We start from the raw sequence: 25,239 nt of genomic DNA, 5'->3' as shown, positions 1-25,239 counted from the left end.
TCTCCGCATTCAGATTTGGCAGAGCTGAGATTCCTACCAACTGAGGCAGGCAGGCAGGCGGCTATATTTAGAGGGGATAGGATTAAATTGCAGTAGGCAGTGGGGGATTCAGGCTGGGAACCTTCTCTCTGCTCAGCCTTTTCTAGCCTGGACTGGGTGCCAAGAGGACCTGTGGCTACCATTTCTTCCCCTCTTCAAGCCACCAATTTTCCCCACACCATGGACCCCAAAGCCATCAAGGAGGAGCTGCGCCTCTTCCAGAGCACCTTGCTCCAGGATGGCCTCAAGGAGCTGCTGAACGAGAACAAGTTTGTGGACTGCACTCTGAAAGTGGGCGATCGGAGCTTCCCCTGCCATAAACTCATCATGGCTGCATGCAGCCCATACTTCAGAGAGATCTTCTTCTCCAAGGACGCCAAGGAGGTGGAGGCCAACAAGGAGGTGGTCCTGGACGATGTCAATCCCGCCATCTTGGACATGATCATCACGTACCTGTACTCGGCCGAGATCGACCTCACCGACGAAAATGTGCAGGACATATTTGCCGTAGCCAATCGTTTCCAGATTCCTTCAGTCTTCACCGTGTGTGTTAACTATCTTCAGAAGAAGCTATCCGTGACCAACTGTCTGGCAATCTTCAGGATGGGTCTGGTCCTCAACGTGCCCAGGTTGGCGGTGTCTGCCCGTGACTACATCGCAGACCGCTTCGATATCCTCTCTAAAGACGAGGAGTTCCTCCAGCTGGCCGCTCATGAACTGTTCGCTGTCATCGGTGGCGACTCGCTCAATGTGGAGAAGGAGGAGATGGTGTTCGAAGCCCTCATGAAATGGGTCCACAACGACAAAGACAAACGTGTCCAGGTACTGGGTGACGCCTTCGAGTGCATCCGCTTCCGCCTCATGCCCGAGAAATACTTCCACGACAAAGTGGAGACGGACGAGATCATCAAGGCCGACCCGGAACTTCTGAAGAAGGTCCAGATTATCAAAGACGCGTTCCAGGGGAAACTCCCAGAGAAGAAGGACAAGGTAGCTGGGGATAAGGGGGAGGATGTTGAGGGCGGCGAGGCAGAGGACATTTTCCCAGGTTTCCTGAACGATAACCGTCGCCACGGCATGTACGTCAAGGACCTGATCCTGATGATCAACGACACGGCAGCGGTGGCGTACGACGTCAACGAGAACGAGTGTTTCCTGGCGGCCATGTCGGAACAGATCCCCCGGAACCACGTCTGCCTGAAGTCACAGAAAAACCAGCTCTACCTCATCGGAGGACTGTTTGTGGACGAGGAGGACAAGGACGCTCCTCTACAGTGTTACTTCTATCAGGTAACCAATCATTGTTCATTTAGAGTTTTTTTGGTCACTTCTTTTGATGGATTCAAATCTTCTATTGGTAATATTTGCCTTTCAGAATCTACGTTAGCTCCCTAAGTTACATTGACAAAAGTCTTTGTTTGATGTTAGAATAAACTGTTTTTATTCATAATACTTATTCGTAATAGATGAGTGCAGTCATTCAATCAATCAATCAGTCATTCATTCATTCAACCCTGTGTATTTCAGTTGGACACTCTTGCAACTGACTGGGTAGCTCTGCCCCCCATGCCTTCCCCTAGAGCTCTTTTCAACATGGGAGAGTGTGAGAACCTGCTGTTCGCTATTGCTGGAAAAGACCTCCAGAGCAACGAGTGTTTAGACTCTGTGATGTGTTATGATGTCCAGTGAGTGGATTAGCATTCAATATGTCTCATTCACTCAGTACAATAGAAAGATATAGGACTTCTCAGCGCCTCTCTCTACCATTGAACTGTGTGTTTTGACCCTCCTGTTCTGTAATGGCTTTCCCCAGGAAGATGAAGTGGAGTGAGACCAAAAAGCTTCCCCTGAAGATCCACGGCCATTCTGTGGTCTCCCATAAGGGTCTGGTGTACTGCATTGGAGGAAAGACTGATGACAAGTGTGTGTGTGTGTGTGTGTGTGTGTGTGTGTGTGTGTGTGTGTGTGTGTGTGTGTGTGTGTGTGTGTGTGTGTGTGTGTGTGTGTGGTCTTCTATCGTTCTGGGGACCTGAATTCCCCCAAACTCCCCACAAGGATAGTAAAACAAGGAAAATTCATGGGAAATGTCAAAGGCTATTTTAAGCTTAGGGGTTGGGTTAAGGTTAGGATTGGACTAGGGTTAGGTTTAGGGTTAGGGGAAAATAGGATTTTGAATGAAAATCTATTTTAGGCCCCCACAACGATAGAAAATAAAGTGTGTGTTTGTGTGCTAAAGATATGGTGTGAGCTGCAGCTTTTTGTCGTCTATCATTCTAAGACCTGAGCATGTCAGACCATAGAGCTAGAGTAGGAGTCATTATTTTCATTAGGGAACTACACATGGTTAAGTAAACAATTATTCAAACGTGACCGTAGTGAAAATAATGAATTCTTTGGGTTACATGCGAGCAGTGGAGGCTGCTGAGGGGAGGATGGTTCATAATAATGGCTGGAATGAAGTCAATGGAATGACATCAAACACATGGAAACCATGTCTTTGATGTGTTTGATACCATTCCATTGACACCCTTCCAGCCATTACTATGAGCTGTCCTCCCCTCAACAGCCTCCACTGCATGTGAGCACGTATTGTGACACATGTTGTCTGATTTATTGAATCCAAACCGTAACTGTAAATCCATCACAGTCTTTATATACTGTTGCCAGAAGGACATTTCCTGAGATCTGACAACCCTGTCTATCATTCTCTCATGCAGCAAAGCCCTGAACAAGATGTTTGTTTACAACCACAAGCAGTCAGAGTGGAGGGAGCTGGCTGCCATGAAGACAGCCAGAGCCATGTTCGGAGCTGTCGTTCACAACGGAAAGATCGTGGTGGCCGGTGGAGTCAACGAGGAAGGCCTCACTGCTGCATCTGAAGTCTACGACTTTGGAACAAACAAGTATGCAGCATTTTCTTTGGCGATAAATCAGTTTAAGAACTTTTTACACCTTTTAATATCATTCACCATAACAATATAATTTGCTGTTTCTGGAGGGTAAACGTTATCAGTCATCTTGAGTCAGGATGGCCTTAATTATGAAGAGTCCCCCTGACGCTATCCCTAATGACCTTCTTTCGCAGATGGGAGACGTTCACAGACTTTCCCCAGGAGAGGAGTTCAGTGAACCTGCTGAGCAGTGAGGGGTCCCTGTATGCCGTGGGGGGCTTCACCATCATCCAGAATGACAACAAGGAGGTGGTCCCCGCAGAGGTCACTGATGTTTGGCAGTAAGTCCCCTCTTTTAATGTTATTATATTATCAACCAGGATTTGAACCAAGGTCTTCTTCATAAATACAACAGGACTGTGTTAACCCATTATGCTAAAGTCTAGGCAGTAACTCAGTGAGCTAACACAAGTTCACATTGTTCAGCCCTGTTTGATGTGGGTTTGTTATTTGAGATGGCTTACATTTCCATTCCTGTGAACAAAAAAGTAGAACATATTCATCTTAGTTCAATTGTAATAATTTGTTATATAAATGTATGATAATAAATAGGTAAAGCTAAATGAAAAAAGAAAGAGGACCCTACTTGGTCAGTGGTACTGTACAAACAATCAACGTCGCTCTGGATAAGGGCGTCTGCTAAATGACGTAAATGTCTTGGTTTGTTCCTCATCACTGTATCTTCCTTTTCCCTGTGTTAGGTACGAGGAGGACAAGAAGGAATGGAGCGGGATGCTGAGGGAGATGCGTTACGCCGCTGGCTCCTCCTGCGTATCCATGCGCCTCAATGCTGCCAAGATGCCCAAACTCTAGACCCTCGCTGCCCCGTCATGATTCCCCATGATGCCCTCTGTCTGCCCGGATTACCACCGTCTTCTCTTGGTAGTCTTTCCACTTCAGTAATAGAGGGGGTGTCACCGTCACATGATAACTCAAATCTGGACTCTTATTGGTTGATTGTGTTGAGAGTTTCTTTTTGTCTCTATATGATCTCAGGGGATTTTCGGTACAATAAAAACATCTACTTTGCGTCAGTGAAGACTGCATCAGTATATTAGTTTCCCTCTATAGAGTAACCCACAATGTGTATTTAGCTAGCTTTTTTGTAAAATAAACATTTGTTCAAAAACTACTGTTATGGTTGATTTGAATTTGGAGTAATTTAAGTTTAGTTTAAACTACTGTCTGTCCATAGCAAACATGTTTTACTAGAACTAGAATCAGGTCGAGATATGGTAAATAAGGAAATTAAATATAGGTGTGAGCTGGTTGGTATAGTAAAAACTAACAGGTTAAACACCAACTCATTGGCAGGTTTAAACAACTGTCCTGCATTATGCATACACAATGTACACTACAGTATGTGTCATACCAACACTGTAGATCCCAGTAGATTCCCACAGTAGGTTTGACATACAGGAAGTCGATCTCCGTTACCCACAGTGGTGGAAAAAGTACCCTATTGTCATACCTTAGTAAAAGTATAAATCACTTCAAATTCCTTATATTACGCAAACCAGATGGTATAATTCTCTTTCTTTGTTATTTACAGATAGCCAGTGGCACTTTCCAAAACTCAGAAATAATTGACAAACAAAGCATTTGGGTTTTCGTGAGTCCGCCAGAGCAGAGGCGGTAGGGATGACTAGGGATGTTCTCGTGATAAGTGTGTGAATTTGACCATTTTCCTGTCCTGCTAAGCATTCAAAATGTAATGAGTAATTTTGGGTGGCAGGGAAAATGTATGGAGTAAAAAGTGTATTATTTTCTTGTAGGAATGCAGTGAAGGTAAAGTTATCAAAAATATAAATAGTAAAGTACAGATACCCACAAAAACTACTTAAGTAGTACTTTAAAGTATTTCTACTTAAGTACTTTACACCCCTGGGGACCCAGAACTGGAAATCCCTATGTTACATAGTCTGTCCTAGAGATGAAATGTAGGTGAATATTACACCAACACTCTAGAAACAAATTCCACATTCACCACATGAATTTTAGGAGCATATGTTGTGCTATTGTAAATGTGGGCATTTTCACTAGATCATAACTATCTCGTTATACCCTTTACATTCATGATTTGAACTTGCACTGTAACATTACCTATTGTCTTACCTTAATAGAAAATTACACAAGTAAAAGTCTCCAGTAAAATACTACTTTTTAAAAGTTCTCATTTGCAACTGCGACCTGGCCAAGATAAAGCAAAGCAGTTTGACACATACAACAACACAGAGTTACACATGGAATAAACAAACATACAATCAATAATACAGTAGAAAAATCTATAAACAGCATGTGCAAATGAGGTAGGATAAGAGAGGTAAGGCAATAAATAGGCCATGGTGGCAAAGTAATTACAATATAGCAATTAAACACTGGAATGGTAGGGTGTGCAGAAGATGAATGTGCAAGTAGAGATACTGGGGTGCAAAGGAGCAAGATAAATAAATAAATACAGTATTGGGATGAGGTACATTGGATGGGCTATTTACAGATGAGCTATGTACAGGTGCAATGATCTGTGAGCTGCTCTGACAGCTGGTGCTTAAAGCTAGTGAGGGAGGTAAGAGTCTCCAGCTTCAGAGATTTTTGCAGTTCGTTCCAGTCATTGGCAGCAGAGAACTGGAAGGAGAGGCGGCCAAAGGAAGAATTGGCTTTGGGGATGACCAGTGAGATATACCTGCTGGAGGGCATGCTACGGGTGGGTGCTGCTATGGTGACCTGTGAGCTGAGATAAGGCGGGGCTTTACCTAGCAGAGACTTGTTGGTGACCTGGAGCCAGTGGGTTTGGCGACGAATATGAGGTGAGGGCCAGCCAACGAGAGCATACAGGTCGCAGTGGTGGGTAGTATATGGGGCTTTGGTGAAAAAACGGATGGCACTGTGATAGACTGCATCCAATTTGTTGAGTAGAGTGTTGGAGGCTATTTTGTAAATTACGTCGCCGAAGTCGAGGATCGGTAGGATGGTCAGTTTTACGAGGGTATGTTTGGCAGCATGAGTGAAGGATGCTTTGTTGCAAAATAGTAAGCCTATTCTAGATTTAATTTTGGATTGGAGATGTTTAATGTGAGTCTGGAAGGAGAGTTTACAGTCTAACCAGACACTTAGGTATTTGTAGTTGTCCACATATTCTAAGTCAGAACCGTCCAGAGTAGTGATGCTGGACGGGCGGGCTGGCAGGTGCGGGCAGCGAACGGTTGAAGAGCATGCATTTAGTTTTAGTTGCATTTAAGAGCAGTTGGAGGCCACGGAAGGAGTGTTGTATGGCATTAAAGCTCATCTGGAGGTTAGTTAACACAGTGTCCAAAGAAGGGCCAGAGGTATACAGAATGGTGTCGTCTGCGTAGAGGTGGATCAAAGAATCACCAGCAGCGAGAGCGACATCATTGATGTATACAGAGAAGAGAGTCGGCCCGAGAATTGAACCCTGTGGCACCCCCATAGAGACTGCCAGAGGAATGGATAACAGTCCCTCCGATTTGACATACTGAACTCTAGCGGAGAAGTAGTTGGTGAACCAAGCGAGGTAATCATTTGAGAAACCAAGGCTGTTGAGTCTGCCAATAAGAATGTTGTGATTGACAGAGTAGAAGGCCTTAGCCAGGTCGATGAATACAGCTGCACAGTATTGTCTCTTATCGATGGCAGTTATGATATTGTTTAGGACCTTGAGCATGGCTGAGGTGCACCCATGACCAGCTCTGAAACCAGATTGCATAGCGGAGAAGGTACGGTGAGATTCGAAATGGTAGGTAATCTGTTTAACTTGGCTTTCGAAGACCTTAGAAAGGCAGGGTAGGATAGATATAGGTCTATAACAGTTTGGGTTTAGAGTGTCTCCCCCTTTAAAGAGGGGGATGACCGCGGAAGTTTTCCAATCTATGGGAATCTCAGACAATACGAAAGAGAGGTTGAACAGGCTAGTAATAGGAGTTGCAACAATTTCGGCAGATAATTTTAGAAAGAGAGGGTCCAGCTTGTCTAGCCCGGCTGATTTGTAGGGGTCCAGATTTTGCTGCTCTTTTAGAACATCAGCTATCTGGATTTGGGTGAAGGAGAAGTGGGGGAGATTTGGGCGAGTTGCTGTGGGGAGTGCAGGGCTGTTGACCGGGGTAGGGGTAGCCAGGTGGAAAGCATGGCCAGCCGTAGAAAAATGCTTATTGAAATTATTGTGGATTTATCGGTAGTGACAGTGTTTCCTTGCCTCAGTGCTTGAGAAAAAGTCTAAAGGTATTTGGTTTTAAATATACTTAAGTATCAAAAGTGTATATAATTTCAAATTCCTTATATTAAGCAAACCAGAAGGCACAATCCTCTTTCTTTTTTATTTATTTATTTATTTTCTAGTGGTGTGGGGGCTGTGCTTTGGCAAAGTGGGTGGGGTTATATCCTGCCTGTTTGGCCCTGTCCGGGGGTATCATCGGATGGGGCCACAGTGTCTTCTGATCCCTCCTGTCTCAGCCTCCAGTATTTATGCTGCAGTAGTTTATGTGCCGGGGGGCTAGGGTCAGTCTGTTTCATCTGGAGTATTTCTCTTCTCTTATCCGGTGTCCTGTGTGAATTTAAATATGCTCTCTCTAATTCTCTCTTTCTCTCTTTCTTTCTTTCTCTCGGAGGACCTGAGCCCTAGGACCATGCCTCGGGACTACCTGGCATGATGACTCCTTGCTGTCCCCAGTCCACCTGGCCATGCTGCTGCTCCAGTTTCAACTGTTCTGCCTGCGGCTACGGAACCCTGACCTGTTCACCGGACGTGCTTGTTGCACCCTCGACAACTACAATGATTATTATTATTTGACCATGCTGGTCATTTATGAACATTTTAACATCTTGACCATGTTCTGTTATAATATCCACCCGGCACAGCCAGAAGAGGACTGGCCACCCCTCATAGCCTGGTTCCTCTCTAGGTTTCGTCCTAGGTTTTTGGCCTTTCTAGGGAGTTTTTCCTAGGGAGTTTTTCCTAGCCACCGTGCCTCTTTCACATGCATTGCTTGCTGTTTGGGGTTTTAGGCTGGGTTTCTGTACAGCACTTTGAGATTTCAGCTGATATACGAAGGGCTATATAAATACATTTGATTTGATTTGATTTGATTTGCGGCTAGCCAGTGGCACTCTCCAACAGATCAGAGGCAGTAGAGATGACCAGGGATGTTCTCTTGATAAGTGCGTGAATTGGACCATTTTCCTGTCATGCTAGGCATTCAAAATGTAATGTAAAAAGTGTATTATTTTCTTTAGGAATGGAGTGAAGTAAAAGTTATCAAAAATATAAATAGTAAAGTACAGATACCCACAAAAACAACTTTAGTAAAAATACTTCAAAGTACTACTTAAGTACTTTACACCCCTAGTAACCAAGAACTGGAAATCCCTATGTTACGTAGTCTGTCCTAGAGAGTAAATGTAGGTGAACTTTACACCAAAACTCTAGAAACAAATTCCACATTCACCACAAAGAATTTTAGGAGCATATGTTGTACTATTATAACCATTCACCACAAAGAATTTTAGGAGCATATGTTGTACTATTGTAAATGCGGGCATTTTCACTAGATCATAACTACCTCTAAATACCCTTTACATTCATGATTTGAACTTGCACTGTAACATTACTAAATACTTATAACCACCACAGCTTTTGACCGTTTTCACCGGCATCCATTTCTAGTTCACTATTGTCTGTCATTAACATGTATCAAGCATATCAACCTGCAGGCTGATGCCAAATGCAGGACATGTGACATCATAGTACAGTACAGTAACACTAAACCACTACAACTGAGGGGAAATAACGCAGCTCAATGTACTCCACGCTATTCCTCCCTTTATTTAACTGCTGCACAGGAATGATGTACTGTACCCATAGTGAAGAGGAAGTAGTACTGTACTTCCCGTATATGTTCAATAATTTCATGTCAAATACAGCTGAAATAGGATGTGTCATGAGGGTTCTATGCAGAAGTCAATGAGGTAACGCCCAACAAAGGCACAGTGCGTGACATGCTTGTGTTTTCCTGTAGTGGGGCCCAGACAGTGCTGTAGGAGGTAAAAGTAGCTGAAAGGAGGGACTAGAGGTGGCTGATGTTTAAGAGAGAGGAGGAGGAAAGTCTCAGACAGGATATCGATGACTGAGGGAACAGTACTGACTGACTGACTGAGTAAGTTGCCATATCCCTAACTGTACTCTAGCCTTATTTATACCTGGTACTAACATGCGTCTTTTGTGCTGATCTTATCCATATTCTGAATGTGCCCACATTGTAGCCATTGCATCTACACACAGTATTAAAATGTGTCTCTTATCCATCCACTGTGTCTGCATTGTGACCAGATTCACTGGTGCCTCCAAGTATGCAGATTATTTGACACATTTTTTCAAAATAATATGTATTTATTTATTTTAAGACATGGTGTTACCTGTCAATGATTATAGAGACCGGTATAATAATGATTTAAATTATTTGACTATCCAGATCGGTTTATACTTGAATGATAATATCCAAATACACTGGGTCCCTGACTACCTCTGGAGGTGGTCAGGAAGATCTGATCATGATCAGATCACAATGCATCTTTTAATCGTCTACACCTGTCTAAAAATGTGGGCACAATCAGAATATGGACAAGACCAGGACAAAGGACGCATGTTAGAACCAGGTATAAATGGGGCTTCTGACTCAATGTGTATAGTTCAAAGAAACTCTAAGGATGATTTTTTAAATTCTAGTCTAGCGTTGATCACACTTACTAGGTGGCTCCACATGTCACAGTATTTTCTGAAAGGAAGAATACATGAAGTGCTGAGTGAAAAAGTAAGGAACAAGATGAGAAGGAATAATCAGACCTGAGATGTAAACTTTCCACTGGCATGGTGCGGATTTGTTTTGTTTGTGTAAGCTGCCAGACAATCCTGAGACTGTCTCACACCTTTTGTGATAAAGAGACCAGAGGGAACTAGAAATGATCATTTTGAATTAGTATTAGTATAATAAGTTTAGAAGTTGAATTGTTAGAGGCTAGTGTTCAGAAAGTGAGGGTAAGTGACTGTTTTAAGAAATAGTAGTTGTAGTAGTAGTTGTAGTTGCAGCAGTAGTAGGAGCAGTAGTAGTAGTAGTAGTAGTAGCAGTAGCAGTACTAGTAGTAGTAATAGTAGTACAACTAGTAGTAGCAGTAGCAGTACTAGTAGTAGTAGTAGCACTAGCAGTGTAGCAGAAGTAGTTGTAGTAGTAGTAGTAGTAGTAGCAGTAGTAGTAGCAGAAGTAGTAGGAGCAGTAGTAGTAGTAGCAGTAGCAGTACTAGTAGTAGTAGCAGTAGTAGTAGCAGAAATAGTAGGAGCAGTAGTAGTAGTAGTAGTAGCAGTAGCAGTACTAGTAGTAGTAGCAGTAGTAGTAGCAGAAGCAGTATTAGAAGTAGTAATAGTAATAGTAATAGTGTTGACTGTGGTAGAAGTAGGCCTAAAAGCAGTGATAGTTACTGTTGGTGGGTTCTACAGTCCTGGATAGTTTCATAAAATTTTTAAGTGTGCCTTGAATTCTAGATAAATCACAGACAGTGTCACCGGCAAAGCACCCCCACACCATCACACCTCCTCCTCCATGCTTCACGGCGGAAACAATACATGCCGAGATCATCCGTTCACCTATTCTGCATCTCACAAAGACACGGGGTTGGAAAAATACATCTGAAATGTGGACTCATCAGACCAAAGGACAGATTTCCACCGGTCTAATGTCCATTGCTCGTGTTTCTTAGCCCAAGCAAGTCTCTTATTATTATTGGTGTCCTTTAGTAGTGGTTTCTTTGCAGATATTTGACCATGAACGTCTGATTCACACAGTGTCCTCTGAACAGTTGATGTTTAGATGTGTCTGTTACTTGAACTCTTTGAAGTATTTATTTGGGCTGGTAACTAATGAACTTATCCTCTGCAGCAGAGGTAACTCTGGGTCTTCCTTTCCTGAGGCGGCCCTCATGAGAGCCAGTTTCATCATAGTGCTTGATGGTTTTTGTGACTGCACTTGAAGAAACTTTAAAAGTTCTTGACATTTTCCAATTGAATGACCTTCATTTCTTAAAGAAATGATGGACTGTCGTTTCTCTTTGCCTTTTTGAGGTGTTTTTGATATTAACATGTACTCGGGCTTTTGCCAAATAGGGCTATCTTCTGTTTACCACCTCTACCTTGTCACACACAACTATTTGGCTCAAACGCATTAAGAAGGAAAGAAATACCCCAAATGAACTTTTAATAAGGCACACCTGAAATGCATTCCAGGTGACTACCTCATGAAGCTAGTTGAGAGAATGCCAAGAGTGTGCAAAGCTGTCATCACGGCAAAGTGTGGCTAATTTGAAGAATCTGAAATATAAAATGTATTTTGATTTGTTTAACACTTTTGTGGTTACTACATGATTCCATGTGTTATTTAATAGTGTTGATGTCTTCACAATTATTCTACAATGTAGAAAATAGTAAAATAAAGAAAAACCCTTGAATGAGTAGGTGTGTCCAAACTTTTGACTGGTATTGTATATAATTATATAACTGTCTGTCTCTACTTGGGTTCCTCTTCTAGATCTATAACAACACTCACATCACGGTCATGTCTAGCGTCATCTACGGCGGGAACAAATCCGACGATAACTGCACCGACGTGGACAGCCTAATGAAACGCTACTACCTGCCCGTCATGTACAGTGTCATTTTCGTTGTGGGGCTGCTGGGTAATGTCACCGCCATCGCCATCTACCTGGCCAAGCTACGACCCTGGAAGTCCAGCAGTATCATCATGTTCAACCTGGCGTTGACGGATCTTCTGTATGTTCTGAGTCTGCCTTTCATGGTCTACTACTACACCAACGGTGAATCCTGGAACCTGGGCGACTTCATGTGTCGCTTTGTGCGTTTCGGGTTCCACTTTAACCTATATGGTAGTATACTGTTTCTCACCTGTTTGGCTGTGTTTCGATATGTCGTGGCGGCGCATCCTCTGAGGACGGCGCAGGTGCAGCAGAAGAGGTGGGGTATCTTGGCATGCGCTGCGGTCTGGGCTATAGCCGTGGCAGAGATCGTGCCCATTCTCACCATGATCACCATGGAGACTAAAAACAACAGGACCCACTGTTTGGACCTTGCTAGCGGCGACCTGGCTGTCGTGTGGTGGTACGGTTGGCTGCTGACCGTGCTGGGCTACCTGCTGCCCCTGGTGGTGGTGGTGGTGTGTTACGCCGGTGTGGTCCGTAAACTAGCCACGGGGCCCTACACCCACAACCCTTCCCGGGTGCGGGCACGCCGCCTCAACGTTCTGATCCTGGTGGTGTTCGTGGTATGCTTCCTGCCGTTCCACGTCCTGAGGATCCTAAGAGTAGACACCAGGAGGAAGCCTGAGTCATCATGTATGCTGGTGCACTGGGTCCACACCGCTTATATCCTGTCCAGGCCCATAGCGGGGCTCAACACCTTCTTTAACCTGGCTCTGTACACCCTGGCCGGGGACAAGTTCCAGCAGGCCTTCCTCAGTGTGTTCTCCTGGGGCCCCTGGTGGACCAAGTTCAGGACTCACCTCAAACTCAGCCTGGCTGTCGTCAGTAAGTCCAGTAACACAGCTTCAGCCGAAAGGCCAGCAGCCACGGATATGGCATGAAATAAGGACATGAGATATAATCCAGTGTTCTGTTTCATTCTGTGTGGACATTACTATCATGGCAATATATTGTCCTACAATATTCGATATACTGTACTGTGATCCTGTAAATAGAAACCTTTTATCAGATTTTATTATACGCCAATATGAGGTTTACAACATTGATGTGGTTTCTATAAAAATATTACATACTTGTAAATAGTGACTTTATATCTACTGTATAGTCTAATTGATATTGCCAAATCACTTCATTATAAATACATGTTTAACAATCAACATTTAACAATCCAATATCCGTTTCATGCCTCAGTGGGTATTTGATGCATTGTTCTGGCATGACTTGAGAGAGAGAAACAAGAACATGATACACTTAGCCCAGGACCAGAAACATGTCAATATGATTGACACCAAATGTTTTCACTTCTATACCCAGTGTTGGCACTCTCTCAGGTATGTCTTTCTCACCTACTTAACGCAAGCAACAATGAGTCTGGGAACGAGAAACACGTTGGCTAGGGGCAAAAAGGAGTGGCTGGGCAGAAAGATTTCCTGACGTTAAGTGACGTCTGTTTTACATCTTAAATTATCGAGAATCACAGAACCACTTCCTAATAAGTAAACTGACAATAAACTGTATAATCCTGCTTTTCCTCTGAAGGCTATTTACTATAATACATTATTCATCCAATTTAATTTCAACTAATTTCATCAATTGATAGTATCAAATAGCTAACAAACTAGTGTCAGATTAGTGGTGCTTAAATGTTTATTTGAGGCTGTACTATCTGAATCCCACATCAAAGGGTGGTAATGTCCACTGTCCACCCTACCTTGTGGAGCCCAGACCTCACTTCAGACTCAAAGCTGAAAGCAAGTATCTAACGCAAAGAAACACTTGAGTGAACTCGCTGACAGTAAAAAAGACCCCTGTATAGTATCTTGCTACCATAATGAGAACAATAAAGAGGAGTGATAGGCTAGGATGGAAACTTGAATATGAATATAAATGAGTAGGCCTATGCGTGTTACAAGTTCCTCCTGTCTCTAGCTGCAATTGATTGTTGGCTTTTGTTTCTTGTCAACCTTTCAATCTCTCCCGTTCCGGCAAACACTGTTGAGAAGTTCCTTTGATGGATACCCCATGTCATTAGAAGAAGTGTTTAATGCATTTTAACCTTTTGAGAATGTACAGGTGTATGCCAACAGGAGCATGTGGTTTCCTGTCATAATATCTACTGTCATTCAGAGGTGTTCAGATGTACAGATTAGTATTGTGTTGCACACTGACTGGGAACCAGGAAGTAAGTTTCTCTCCGGTAAACCGGTCTCTTCCTTCCTCCACACGTCCCTTTCTATCTGTATATTCTATCTGTATAAGTCAACTGGAATGTAAGTTGACAAAGCCACTGTTTTACAGGTGTCTCTACAAGTCACAGCTACTTTTCTATTTAAAAAATATATATTATTCCCAAACATCAATTCTACATAATATGTTGAATATGACATAAGTGTACTGAGTATAAGGACTCCATGTGGTTCAGGGCTGTCTTCATTTCAATGTATATTGAAGGTAAATTAGTCCACCCGAACAACCCGGAATGCCCCATTTCAATCAACAGTGAGAGATCTTCTTCAGAAAAGAGGAGTGATTGGATTGTTTGTTCTTTAGAAATGATGTCACCAAACGATTCTACTGAATGCCATATGCGTCACTGTAACGAGTGCGCTGAGAGTTGGGAAGCAAGTACAGGGAGGGAGTGTTTTAATTAATTAATTTATAAACAAACCACAAACAACGCCCTGACACGAAACAGAGTCAATAACACCTGAGGAAAGAACCAAGGGGACTGACAGATCTAGGGAAGATAATCAAGGAGGTAATGGAGTCCAGGTGAGTGTCATGAGGCGCTGGTGCGCTTGACGATGGTGACAGGTGTACAGGATAATCAGCAGCCTGATGACCTAGAGGCTGGAGAGGGAGTAGACGTGACAGTCACTAACCATTTCACAGTGCTCGCTCATGTTAATGATTCTGAAAGTATAAGAGCTCCTATGGTTAGAACAAGTGCATTTGGGGAAGCGGTGGACTTGACACTGAGGTTAATTTTGGTCTGAATTCTTGCAACAATGGATTTCTACTGTTATCACACTGCTTTTCTAAAAAAGCTTCACATTCTAAGTGTTATTCACAGTAGTGCATGGTATTAGTTATGGAGAAAAACAACTTATCTCACTGTTGCTGGGTTCTCTTGATAAGAAATAATGATGGTTGTACAATTATGGGAGTAAGAACACACTGACTTCCTCCTCCTCCTCCTCTTCCTCCCCTCCCTCTTCCTCCTCCATACATACATTTCAAGTCAGAAGTGTACATACACCTTAGCCAAATACATTTAAACTCAGTTTTTCACAATTCATGACATTTAGTCCTAGTAAAAATTCCCTGTCTTAGGTCAATTAGGATCACCACTTTATTTTAAGAATGTGAAATGTCAGAATAATAGTAGAGAGAATTATTTACTTCAGCTTTTATTTATTTCATTACATTCCCAGTGGGTCAGAAGTTTGCATACACTTACTTAGTATTTGGTAGCATTGCCTTTAAATTGTTTAACTTGGGTCAAGCGTTTCGGGTAGCATTCCACAAGCTTCCTACAATAAGTTGGGTGAATTTTGGCCCATTTCCCCTGACAGAGCTGGTGTAACTGAGTCAGGTTTATATCTCTGTATATATCAATGATGTCGCTCTTGCTGCTGGTGAGTCTCTAATCCACCTCTACGCAGACGACACCATTCTGTATACTTCTGGCCCTTCTTTGGACACTGTGTTAACAACCCTCCAGATGAGCTTCAATGCCATACAAATCTCCTTCCGTGGCCTCCAACTGCTCTTAAATACAAGTAAAACTAAATGCATGCTCTTCAACCGATCGCTGCCTGCACCAGCCCGCCCATCCAGCATCACTACTCTGGACGGTTCTAACTTAGAATATGTGGACAACTACAAATACCTAGGTGTCTGGTTAGACTGTAAACTCTCCCTCCAGACTCCAGACTCTCCCTCCAGACATGAAACATCTCCAATCCAAAGTTAAATCTAGAATTGGCTTCCTATTTCGCAACAAAGCATCCTTCACTCATGCTGCCAAACATACCCTCGTAAAACTGACCATCTTACCGATCCTCGACTTTGGCGATGTCATTTACAAAATAGCCTCCAACACCCTACTCAACAAATTGGATGCAGTCTATCACAGCGCCATCCGTTTTGTCACCAAAGCCCCATATACTACCCACCACTGCGACTTCTACGCTCTCGTTGGCTGGCCCTCGCTTCATACTCGACGCAAAACCCACTGGCTCCAGGTCATCTACAAGACCCTGCTAGGTAAAGCCCCGCCTTATCTCTGCTCGCTGGTCACCATAGCTGCACCCACCCGTAGCACGCGTTCCAGCAGGTATATCTCACTTGTCACCCCCAAAGTCAATTCCTCCTTTGGCCGCCTCTCCTTCCAGATCTCTGCTGCCAATGACTGGAACAAACTACAAAAATCTCTGAAACTGGAAACACTTATCTCCCTCACTAGCTTTAAGCACCAATTGTCAGAGCAGCTCACAGATCACTGCACCTGTACATAGCCCATCTATAAATAGCCCAAACAACTACCTCACCTCATTTGCTCACATTGTATAGACTCATTTTTCTACTGTATTATTGACTGTATGTTTTTTTACTCCATGTGTAACTTTGTGTTGTTATATGTGTCGAACTGCTTTGTTTTATCTTGGCCAGGTCGCAGTTGTAAATGAGAACTTGATCACAACTTGCCTACCTGGTTAAATAAAGGTGAAATAAAAAAATAAAAAAGGTTTGTAGGCCTCCTTGCTCCCACACACTTTTTCAGTTCTGCCCACACATTTTCTATGGGATTGAGGTCAGGGCTTTGTGATGGCCACTCCAATACCTTGACTTTGTGGTCCTTAAGCCGGCTTGCAAGCTCCCCCTTTTTCCTCCAAACATAACACTGGTCATTATGGTCAAACAGTTTTATTTTTGTTTCATCAGACCAGAGGACATTTCTCCAAAAAGTACGATCTTTGTCCCCATGCGCAGTTGCAAACTGTAGTCTGGCTTTTTTATGGCAGTTTTGGAGCAGTGGCTTCTTCCTTGCTGAGCGTCCTTTCAGGTTATGTCGATATAGGACTCGTTTTACTCTGGATATAGATACTCTTGTACTTGTTTCCTCCAGCATCTTCACAAGGTCCTTTGTTGTTGTTCTGGGATTGATTTGTACTTTTCGCACCAAAGTACGTTCATCCTGACCAGTACGACGGCTGCGTGGTCCCATGGTGTTTATACTTTCGTACTATTGTTTGTACAGATGAACGTGGTACCTTCAGGCGTTTGGAAATTGCTCCCAAGGATGAACCAGACTTGTGGAGGTCTACAATTATTTTTCTGAGGTCTTGGCTGATTTCTTTTGATTTTCCCATGATGTCAAGCAAAGAGGCACTGAGTTTGAAGGTAGGCCTTGAAATTCATCAAAAGCTTCTAAAGCCATGACATCATTTTCTGGAATTTTCCAAGCTGTTTAAAGGCACAGTATGTAAACTTCTGACCCACTGGAATTGTGATACAGTGAATTATAAGTGAAATAATCTGTCTGTAAACATTTGTTGGAAAAATGACTTGTGTCATGCACAAAATAGATGTACTAACCAACTTGCCAAAACTATAGTTTGTTAACAAGAAATTTGTGGAGTGGTTGAAAAATGGGTTTTAATGACTCCAACCTAAGTGTATGTAAACTTCTGACTTCAACTGTAGATCACTGGTTCTGTTCTCTCTTCATCACATCACACCAGCCTCTCTGGTGTGTAGAAATCCCCAGGGTGACTATGTACCCTGATGAAGGAGAACGGCATTCAGACAGCCTACTCTTTATTGTGCTGCGTTAGAGTCAAGCTCAATGGCACTTTAAACGCTTAATTTCACCCTGAACTGCCTGTAACCACAACTAACAGCTAACAGCTGCTCTACACCACCATGACGTAAGAGGGCTCTAATTGGTTCAGACAGCCAGTCTATTGTGCCCCCCCCCCCCCCCCCCCCCCCGGTGTTTATTTCTAACATCTTAAACAGAGTTCCATCACACAGTGAGTGAGTGTGTCTACGTGTTTGTGTGAGTGTTTGTGTGTGCACGTTTGTGGATTTGACAGGGAAGGCGTGCAAAGAGAACTGGATGTCATCAAGACTTCTCTTTGTCATGAATAACACGATGTGAACGAAAGCAGAAAAAAGGACAGATTTTGGAAAGCTTGGAAATCAGTGGTATGCTGTGTACATTTAATGAACAGCTTTCCTACAGATGAACGTCTTGAATACCATCATACTGTACATACTAACTCATAGTTGGAAAGCAAACTTACAAGGTAAACTAATACAAGTCCTGTCCTAAATGACCAAAGTATGGGAGGGTGGTTAATGAATCCTTTATTGTGTTATTTACTATCGTATCTTACTTTAGATATCATGAGCAAGTCCTAGGTTGCAAAGCTACCGCTAATTCACCAAAGTTACCGGAATTTTCAGTAATTTTGGTAATTAAAATGTAATCTTTGGTAACTTTGGTTATTTACTCTAATAACTTAAAAAATATATATTCATATATGTATATATTTTTTATATCTGTGTCCATATTGTCCATGAGTTTCTAGTGTATAGACCATATCGTTCAAGAGAAAATAACCTAATTAATGAAAAAAAAGCATCTAATCAAGAATGGCATTATTTTCATTTAACTCTGCAACTCTTCCAACTATTGACTTTTTTCACAACTGCCACAAGTTTGGCGCCAAAACAGTTACAACAAAGACATAAAAGTGTGTAAAAAAATATAAAGGTGTTTTATGCTGAAACCCTCATATTAAACACCAATGGTATTCACTAAGTTGATGGTTTATATTTGGATAATATTTTACAGGTTTTTCATTCAATTTCTTATTTTAAAATCTTATGTGATTATTTTATACATTTTACATGTGATAAGGCCACATAAAGGGCCATATATAATTATAGACACCTGTGATAAACTGAAGTACCCAAAATGACCTGTAGATGTCATCTGATAAAATACAAAAAGAAAGCTACCAAAATCGTGGTAGTTTACTGGTAAACTTTGAAAGTTTCCAGTATTATACAGTACTGTGCAAAAGTTTTAGGCAGGTGTGAAAAAATACTGTAAAGTAAGAACGCTTTCAAAAATAGACATGTTAATAGATTATATTTATCAATTAACAAAATGCAAAGTGAGTGAACAGAAGAAAAATCTACATCAAATCAATATTTGGTGTGACCACCCTTTGCCTTCAAAACAGCATCAATTCTTCTAGGTACACTTGCACACAGTTTGAAGGAGCTCAGCAGGTAGGTTGGCCCAAACATCTTGGAGAATTAACTACAGTTCTTCTGTGGACTTAGGCAGCCTCAAGTGATACTCTCTTCATGTAATCCCAGACAGACTCGATGATGTTGAGATCATGGCTCTGTGGAGGCCATACCATCACTTCCAGGACTCCTTGTTCTTCTTTACGTTGAAGATAGTTCTTAATGACTTTCGCAGTATGTTTGGGGTCATTGTCATGCTGCAGAATACATTTGGAGCCAATCAGATGCCTCCCTGATGGTAATGCATAATGGATAAATATCTGCATGTACTTCTCAGCATTGAGGAGACCATTCATTCTGACCAAATCCCCAACTCCATTTGCAGACATGCAGCCCCAAACTTGCAAGAAACCTCCACCATGCTTCACTGTTGCCTGCAGACACTCATTAGTGTACCGCTCTCCAGCCCTTCGGTGAACAAACTGCCTTCTGCTACAGCCAAATATTTCACATCAGTCCAGAGCCCCTGCTGCCATTTTTCTGTTCCCCAGTTCCTGTGTTTTTGTGCATAGTTGAGTCGCTTGGCCTTGTTTCCACGTCGGAGGTATGGCTTTTTGGCCGCAAGTCTTCCATGAAGGGCACTTCTGAGCAGACTTCTCCAGACAGTAGATGGGTGTACCAGTGTCCCTCTGTTTTCTGCCAATTCTGAGCTGATGGCACTGCTGGACATCTTCCGATTGCGAAGGGAAGTAAGCAGGATGTGTCTCTCAACTGTTGCAGTAAGTTTCCTTGGCCGACCACTGCGTCAACGGTCCTCAACGTTGCCTGTTTCTTTGTGCTTCTTCAAAAGAGCTTGGACAGCACATCTGGAAACCCCTGTCTGCCTTGACATTTCTGCCTGGGAGAGACCTTGCTGATGCAGTATAACTACCTTGTGTCTTGTTGCTGTGCTCAGTCTTGCCATGGTGTATGACTTTTGACAGTAAACTGTCTTCAGCAACCTCACCTTGTTAGCTTACCTGCCTAAAACTTTTTCACAGTACTGTACCCTCCCTTTGCAACCCTAAGCGAACCACATTACTTTTCAAGAATCCTGAGGCGCTAATTTTGTTTACGTACAGTCCCATGGAGATTCTGATAAAATCTTGTAGAATGTCCATTTGACACCCTAGAGTTGTTCACCTACTTTGAAGAACAGACAAGCATTAGAAAATGAACACACACAATATACTCTGCATGAGAGGAGAAACAAAAGTTTACCACATCATAATACATAGTAATAATAAATACATCCATCTGAAAGATTAAGACACCATTGGGCAGCCCAAGGCAGAGAGAGAGAGAGGGAGCAGGCAGAGAGAGAGAGAGAGAAAGAGAAACTGACAGGAAGTCCTTACATGGGTGTTACGGCCTCACCATCTCACCACCTGGCTGCTGTAGTCCTCTGTGGTGGCTACACCTCCCACCTCCTCCCCTTCCTTCCCCTCTATCTCCCTCTCCTCCTTCTCCCTCCTGGCTTTGGAGATAGGGGCTCTGTGCTGGAGTAGCCACTGCCTCTCCTCCTGCCTCTCCTGCCTCTCCTCCTGCCTCTCCTGCCTCCTCCTCAGCCTCTGCTCCCGGTGCTGTGTCTGGTGGCTATACTGGTACCTCCGGAGGAACAGCTCCTTGGCGTACTCGTACAGCTCCACGTCCAGGGCGTTGAGCCCCTCGATGCGCCGCCGCAGAGCCCCCTCCCCCACCCCCACGCTGGCCGCCCGCGTGCTGTTGATCTGCGTGAAAGCCTGGATGAAGCGCAGGCCGAACGTCCGCTCAAACAGGTACTGCGTCTTGCGCTGGAACTCGGTCAGGCCGTAGAAGGCCATGTTGCGGAGGTTGTTCTTGGCACTGGCTAGTAGGACGCGGCCGCGCTCCCGTTCGGCGCCGGCGGTGAAGGTGGAGACGTTGTAGCAGCCCACCAGGCTGAGGTCGGCCAGCATGCGGACCTGCCGGTTGTTGGCCAGGTTGGAAGGGCAGTCCATGAAGTTGGTCAGCGTGACCCCGGTCCAGTCGTCGCCACTGTAGCAGGCGGGCAGTTCGTCCTGGGTGGGAGAGCGGCCGTCACACATGTGCAGGGCTGTCTTCCAGGTGGCGCCGCGCTGCACGTGCTTCCACTCACTCAGGTAGCGGGAGACAGGGTCCCTCAGCATGGTGATGTAGTAGAAGTTTCTGCAGCAGCAAAGACAGAAAGAGACATTAGTTTCAATACTTGCTTCCTTTCCATGCCTCCTTTCCTTATCTTATTTCCTCCGTGCTCTCCAATCTGTAATGACATAACTGGGAAGTGGGAGAAGTGGGAGAGTTAGAGAGAGTGAGACTGGCACACGTCTTTCACTTTCCCTCCCTCTATCTAACACTCACTGATGAGCTAGAGGGTGGCAATGAGCTATAATTATTTGACCATGTGAAAGAGAAAAAAAGGTGGAAATGAAAAGAGTGAAGAAAATATAATATTTCTCACATTTAAAAATAGCCAGCATCAGAACTCTAACGCTCTCTCTGAACAGTGATCCTAATGAGCTGAGAGCACAGTGGGCTATCTCATTTTTAATACTGAATAAGAGATAGTTATCATCTTATTGCTAGGCCTCCCTAGCTCCTGAATATGCATACCTCGGTACCTTCCTTTCACTACATAACAAATAGCTACATTTAAGTAGCCTTTTTCATTGCGCTCTACTGTACTTTTTTCGGAAGATTATCAATTTATCGAACATCCAATCCCTAGAGGATTTTTCCTAAATCAAAAAAGGGAATATAGGCTAAAGATGAGAGTGTAGTCAGAGAGATCCCCTTCTATGTATATAGAATCACTTCTTCTAACACAGATCAACCCGCACTGCAGTATTTTCTACATTATCCCGTAGTCAAATAAAGTAAGGGAACCGTTTTGGGCACTGGAAAAAATAGTAGCCCCCCCCCCTTGACAGGTAGTGACGGGAGTTTGACAATTGAGATCAAGACTAAAACCTTGCAAGCTGCAGCTACATGGAGTCAGACTGTGTCAAACGTAGAGCGCTGCTTGTTTCCACCTCGAGGTTCCTAACGGCGAGCTGCTAGAGATTTATGAGGAGCGGGTAGGAAAAGAGTAGAGACTGTCAGAGGAGACGAAGCTTCACAAAGCATTCACTTGTACATTCTGAATCAGATGGGAATACTTGATGGAGAAGGAACAGACACTTTATAAGATAGATACCATAGTCAACACTGAATTGCTAACATTTTTGCCTGAACAGAAACTGAGTTGCTTGAACAGGATTTTCTCAACGGTGAGCAATGGCGTTGAGTACGTCAGATGTCGTCTCTATACTGATGAACAAATATTGATTTCTACCAAACCTCTTAGGGGTAATTAAGAAAAGTGAAATGTAGTCTGCACCACTGAAGTGGTAATAACGGCTCTGTGACTGTCATTTAAAGAACCATCTGACTGTTGACCTTTTGGTGCAGGCGACACACACACCACCCTCAAAGGTAATTAGGAGATTATTGTCAGGTGGCAGACCACCATCGACCGAGATTTTAATGTGTCAGCAGAAATAGATCCTAACAAAGTTTTTTCTCATGACACACACGCTCGCACGCGCACACACACAGACTCACACACGCACACACGGCACAGGCTGTAAATTAATTAAACTGGCAGCTTTGATACACTGAGAGTGTGGGGAGAGATGGACACACTCCCAGAGCTGTACAGAGAGATGGACACACACTCCCAGAGCTGTACAGAGAGATGGACACACTCCCAGAGCTGTACAGAGAGATGGACACACACTCCCAGAGCTGTACAGAGAGATGGACACACACTCCCACAGCTGTACAGAGAGATGGACACACACTCCCACAGCTGTACAGAGAGATGGACACACACTCCCAGAGCTGTACAGAGAGATGGACACACTTCCACAGCTGTACAGAGAGATGGACACACACACTTCCACAGCTGTACAGAGAGATGGATACACTTCCACAGCTGCTGCCTACACAGTGTTTCTGGGAAGAGGGCCTTTTAGACCTCCAGGAAATGCAGATGAGCTTCAGGATTTGCATAAATTCACTGAAAACCCACAGTTCTATTAAGAGTATTTCACTTTTCATGTTACTACATTTTGACCAGCTAATAGCCTAACCACTGTTCAAGCAACATTATGGACTAAATGTTCAAATCCTGTTGCTGCAGGATTATTTTGCTGTGACAATACTATTTATTTAACGAGGCAAGTCAGTTAAGAACAAATTCTTATTTACAATGACAGCCTAGGAATAGTGGGTTAACTGCCTTGTTCAGGGGCAGAACGACAGAGTTTTAACTTGTCAGCTCAGGGATTCGATCTAGCAACCTTCTGGTTACTGGCCCAACACTCTAACGACTAGGCTACCTGGTTACTGGTCCTATTAAGATCCTACATCTGGGCCGCTAACCACAGGACAGGCCCATCAATACGTCTCCACACAATTCAGACATTCTAGCTCCATCCTTCTATTCTTTCATAGTGACCTATTGACATGAATGGGCGAATGTCAAAGCGCTCCGATTACTCATCTGTATGAGTGTGTGTGTGTGTGTGTGTGTGTGTGTGTGTGTGTGTGTGTGTGTTCGAGGGACAGAGTGGTTGGGAAGGTCAGGGCATCAATCAACAGTTAATAGAGTCCGTCATCAAACAATCGAGTGTTCAGCTTTATCTTACTGTGCAAAACAACAGTGCACGCACACTTTGTTTCAACATGCACACGTTTGGCATGTAATTGTCTTGGGCGAAGATCATATTCTGTAACAGGATGGATGTTGACTTACAGACTGGCTACACTCCATGCATTTACATATATAATGAACCAAAATATAAACGCAACATGTAAAGTGTTGGTCCCATGTTTCATGAGCTGAAATCAAAGATCTCAGACATTTTCCATTCGCACAAAAAGCTTATTTCTCTCACATTGTGTGCACAAATATGTTTACATCCCGGTTAGTAAGCATTTCTCCTTTGCCAAGATAATCCATCCACTTGACAGGTGTGGCATATCATGAAGCTGATTAAACAGCATGATCATTACACAGGTGCACCTTGTGCTGGGGACAATAAAAGGCCACTCTAAAATGTGCAGTTTTGTCACACAACACAATGCCACAGATGTCTCAAGTTTTGCGGGAGTGTGCAATTGGCATGCTGACTGCAGGAATGTCCACCAGAGCTGTTGCCAGATAATTTAATGTTAATTTCTCTACCAAAAGCCACCTCCAATGTCGTTTTAGAGAATTTGGCAGTACATCCAACCGGCCTCACAACTGCAGACCACGTGTAACCACGCCAGCCCAGGACCTCCACATCCGGCTTCTTCACCTGTGGGATCATCTGAGACCAGCCCCCCGGACAGCTGATAAAACAAAGCCCTACTGATTGGCTGGGCCTGGCTCCGCAGTGGGTGGTCATGTGAAATCCACAGATTAGGGACTAATGAATTTATTTCAATTGACTGATTTCCTTATATGAACTGTAACTCAGTTAACCTCTCTGGCGCATGTGGGACGAACTCGTCCCACCTACGTAACAGCCACTGAAATCCAGTGGCGCAATTTTTGAATCGTTTGAAATACTATTACTTCAATTTCTCAAACATATGACTATTTTACAGCTATTTAAAGACAAGAATCTCGTTAATCTAACCACACTGTCCGATTTCAAAAAGGCTTTACAACGAAAGCAAAACATTAGATTATGTCAGCAGAGTGCCCAGCCAGAAATAATCAGACACCCATTTTTCAAGCTAGCATATCATGTCACGTAAACCCAAACCACAGCTAAATGCAGCACTAACCTTTCATGATCTTCATCAGATGACACACCTAGGACATTGTGTTATACAATACATGCATGTCTGTTCAATCAAGTTCATATTTATATCAAAAAACAGCTTTTTACATTAGCATGTGACGTTCAGAAAAAGCATAACCCCCGCAAACTTCCGGGGAATTTACTAACAGTTTGCTAAATTACTCACGATAAACGTTCACAAAAAGCATAACAATTATTTTAAGAATTATAGATACATTACTCCTCTATGCACTCGATATGTCCGATTTTAAAATAGCTTTTCGGATGAAGCACATTTTGTAATAATCTAAGTACATAGCCCGGCATCACAGGGCTAGCTATTTAGACACCCACCC

General features: G+C 43.3%; 3 protein-coding genes across 3 annotated transcripts in view; 2 read left to right on the top strand and 1 right to left on the bottom strand.

Moving 5' to 3' along the window:
- The first annotated feature begins 119 nt into the window (after positions 1-119).
- On the top strand, positions 120-4,122 carry LOC115179431 (kelch-like protein 41b). Its single transcript, XM_029740944.1, has 6 exons — positions 120-1,329; positions 1,567-1,724; positions 1,853-1,960; positions 2,757-2,942; positions 3,125-3,271; positions 3,692-4,122. Exons 1-6 carry the CDS (start codon positions 220-222, stop codon positions 3,801-3,803), a joined length of 1,821 nt encoding a protein of 606 aa, XP_029596804.1. The 5' UTR covers positions 120-219; the 3' UTR covers positions 3,804-4,122.
- Positions 4,123-8,246: 4,124 nt separating this feature from the next.
- LOC115179623 (2-oxoglutarate receptor 1-like) lies at positions 8,247-13,287 on the top strand. Its single transcript, XM_029741256.1, has 2 exons — positions 8,247-9,157; positions 11,576-13,287. The coding sequence occupies exon 2, from the start codon at positions 11,603-11,605 to the stop codon at positions 12,641-12,643; it is 1,041 nt and encodes a 346-aa protein (XP_029597116.1). The 5' UTR covers positions 8,247-9,157; positions 11,576-11,602; the 3' UTR covers positions 12,644-13,287.
- Positions 13,288-19,863: 6,576 nt separating this feature from the next.
- The window catches only part of LOC115179690 (heparan-sulfate 6-O-sulfotransferase 3-B-like), a 29,659-nt gene continuing 24,283 nt past the window's right edge, over positions 19,864-25,239 (bottom strand). Inside the window, exon 2 of the mRNA XM_029741367.1 lies at positions 19,864-21,236. Within this exon, the coding sequence (XP_029597227.1) occupies positions 20,444-21,236 (793 nt within the window). The 3' untranslated portion in view covers positions 19,864-20,443. The remainder of the gene's footprint in view (positions 21,237-25,239) is intronic.

This window comes from Salmo trutta, chromosome 39 (genome assembly GCF_901001165.1).
Source record: "Salmo trutta chromosome 39, fSalTru1.1, whole genome shotgun sequence".
Lineage (NCBI taxonomy): Eukaryota > Metazoa > Chordata > Actinopteri > Salmoniformes > Salmonidae > Salmo > Salmo trutta.
Note: the sequence above shows the minus strand (reverse complement) of the source record. Positions and strands in the feature narration are given on the sequence as shown.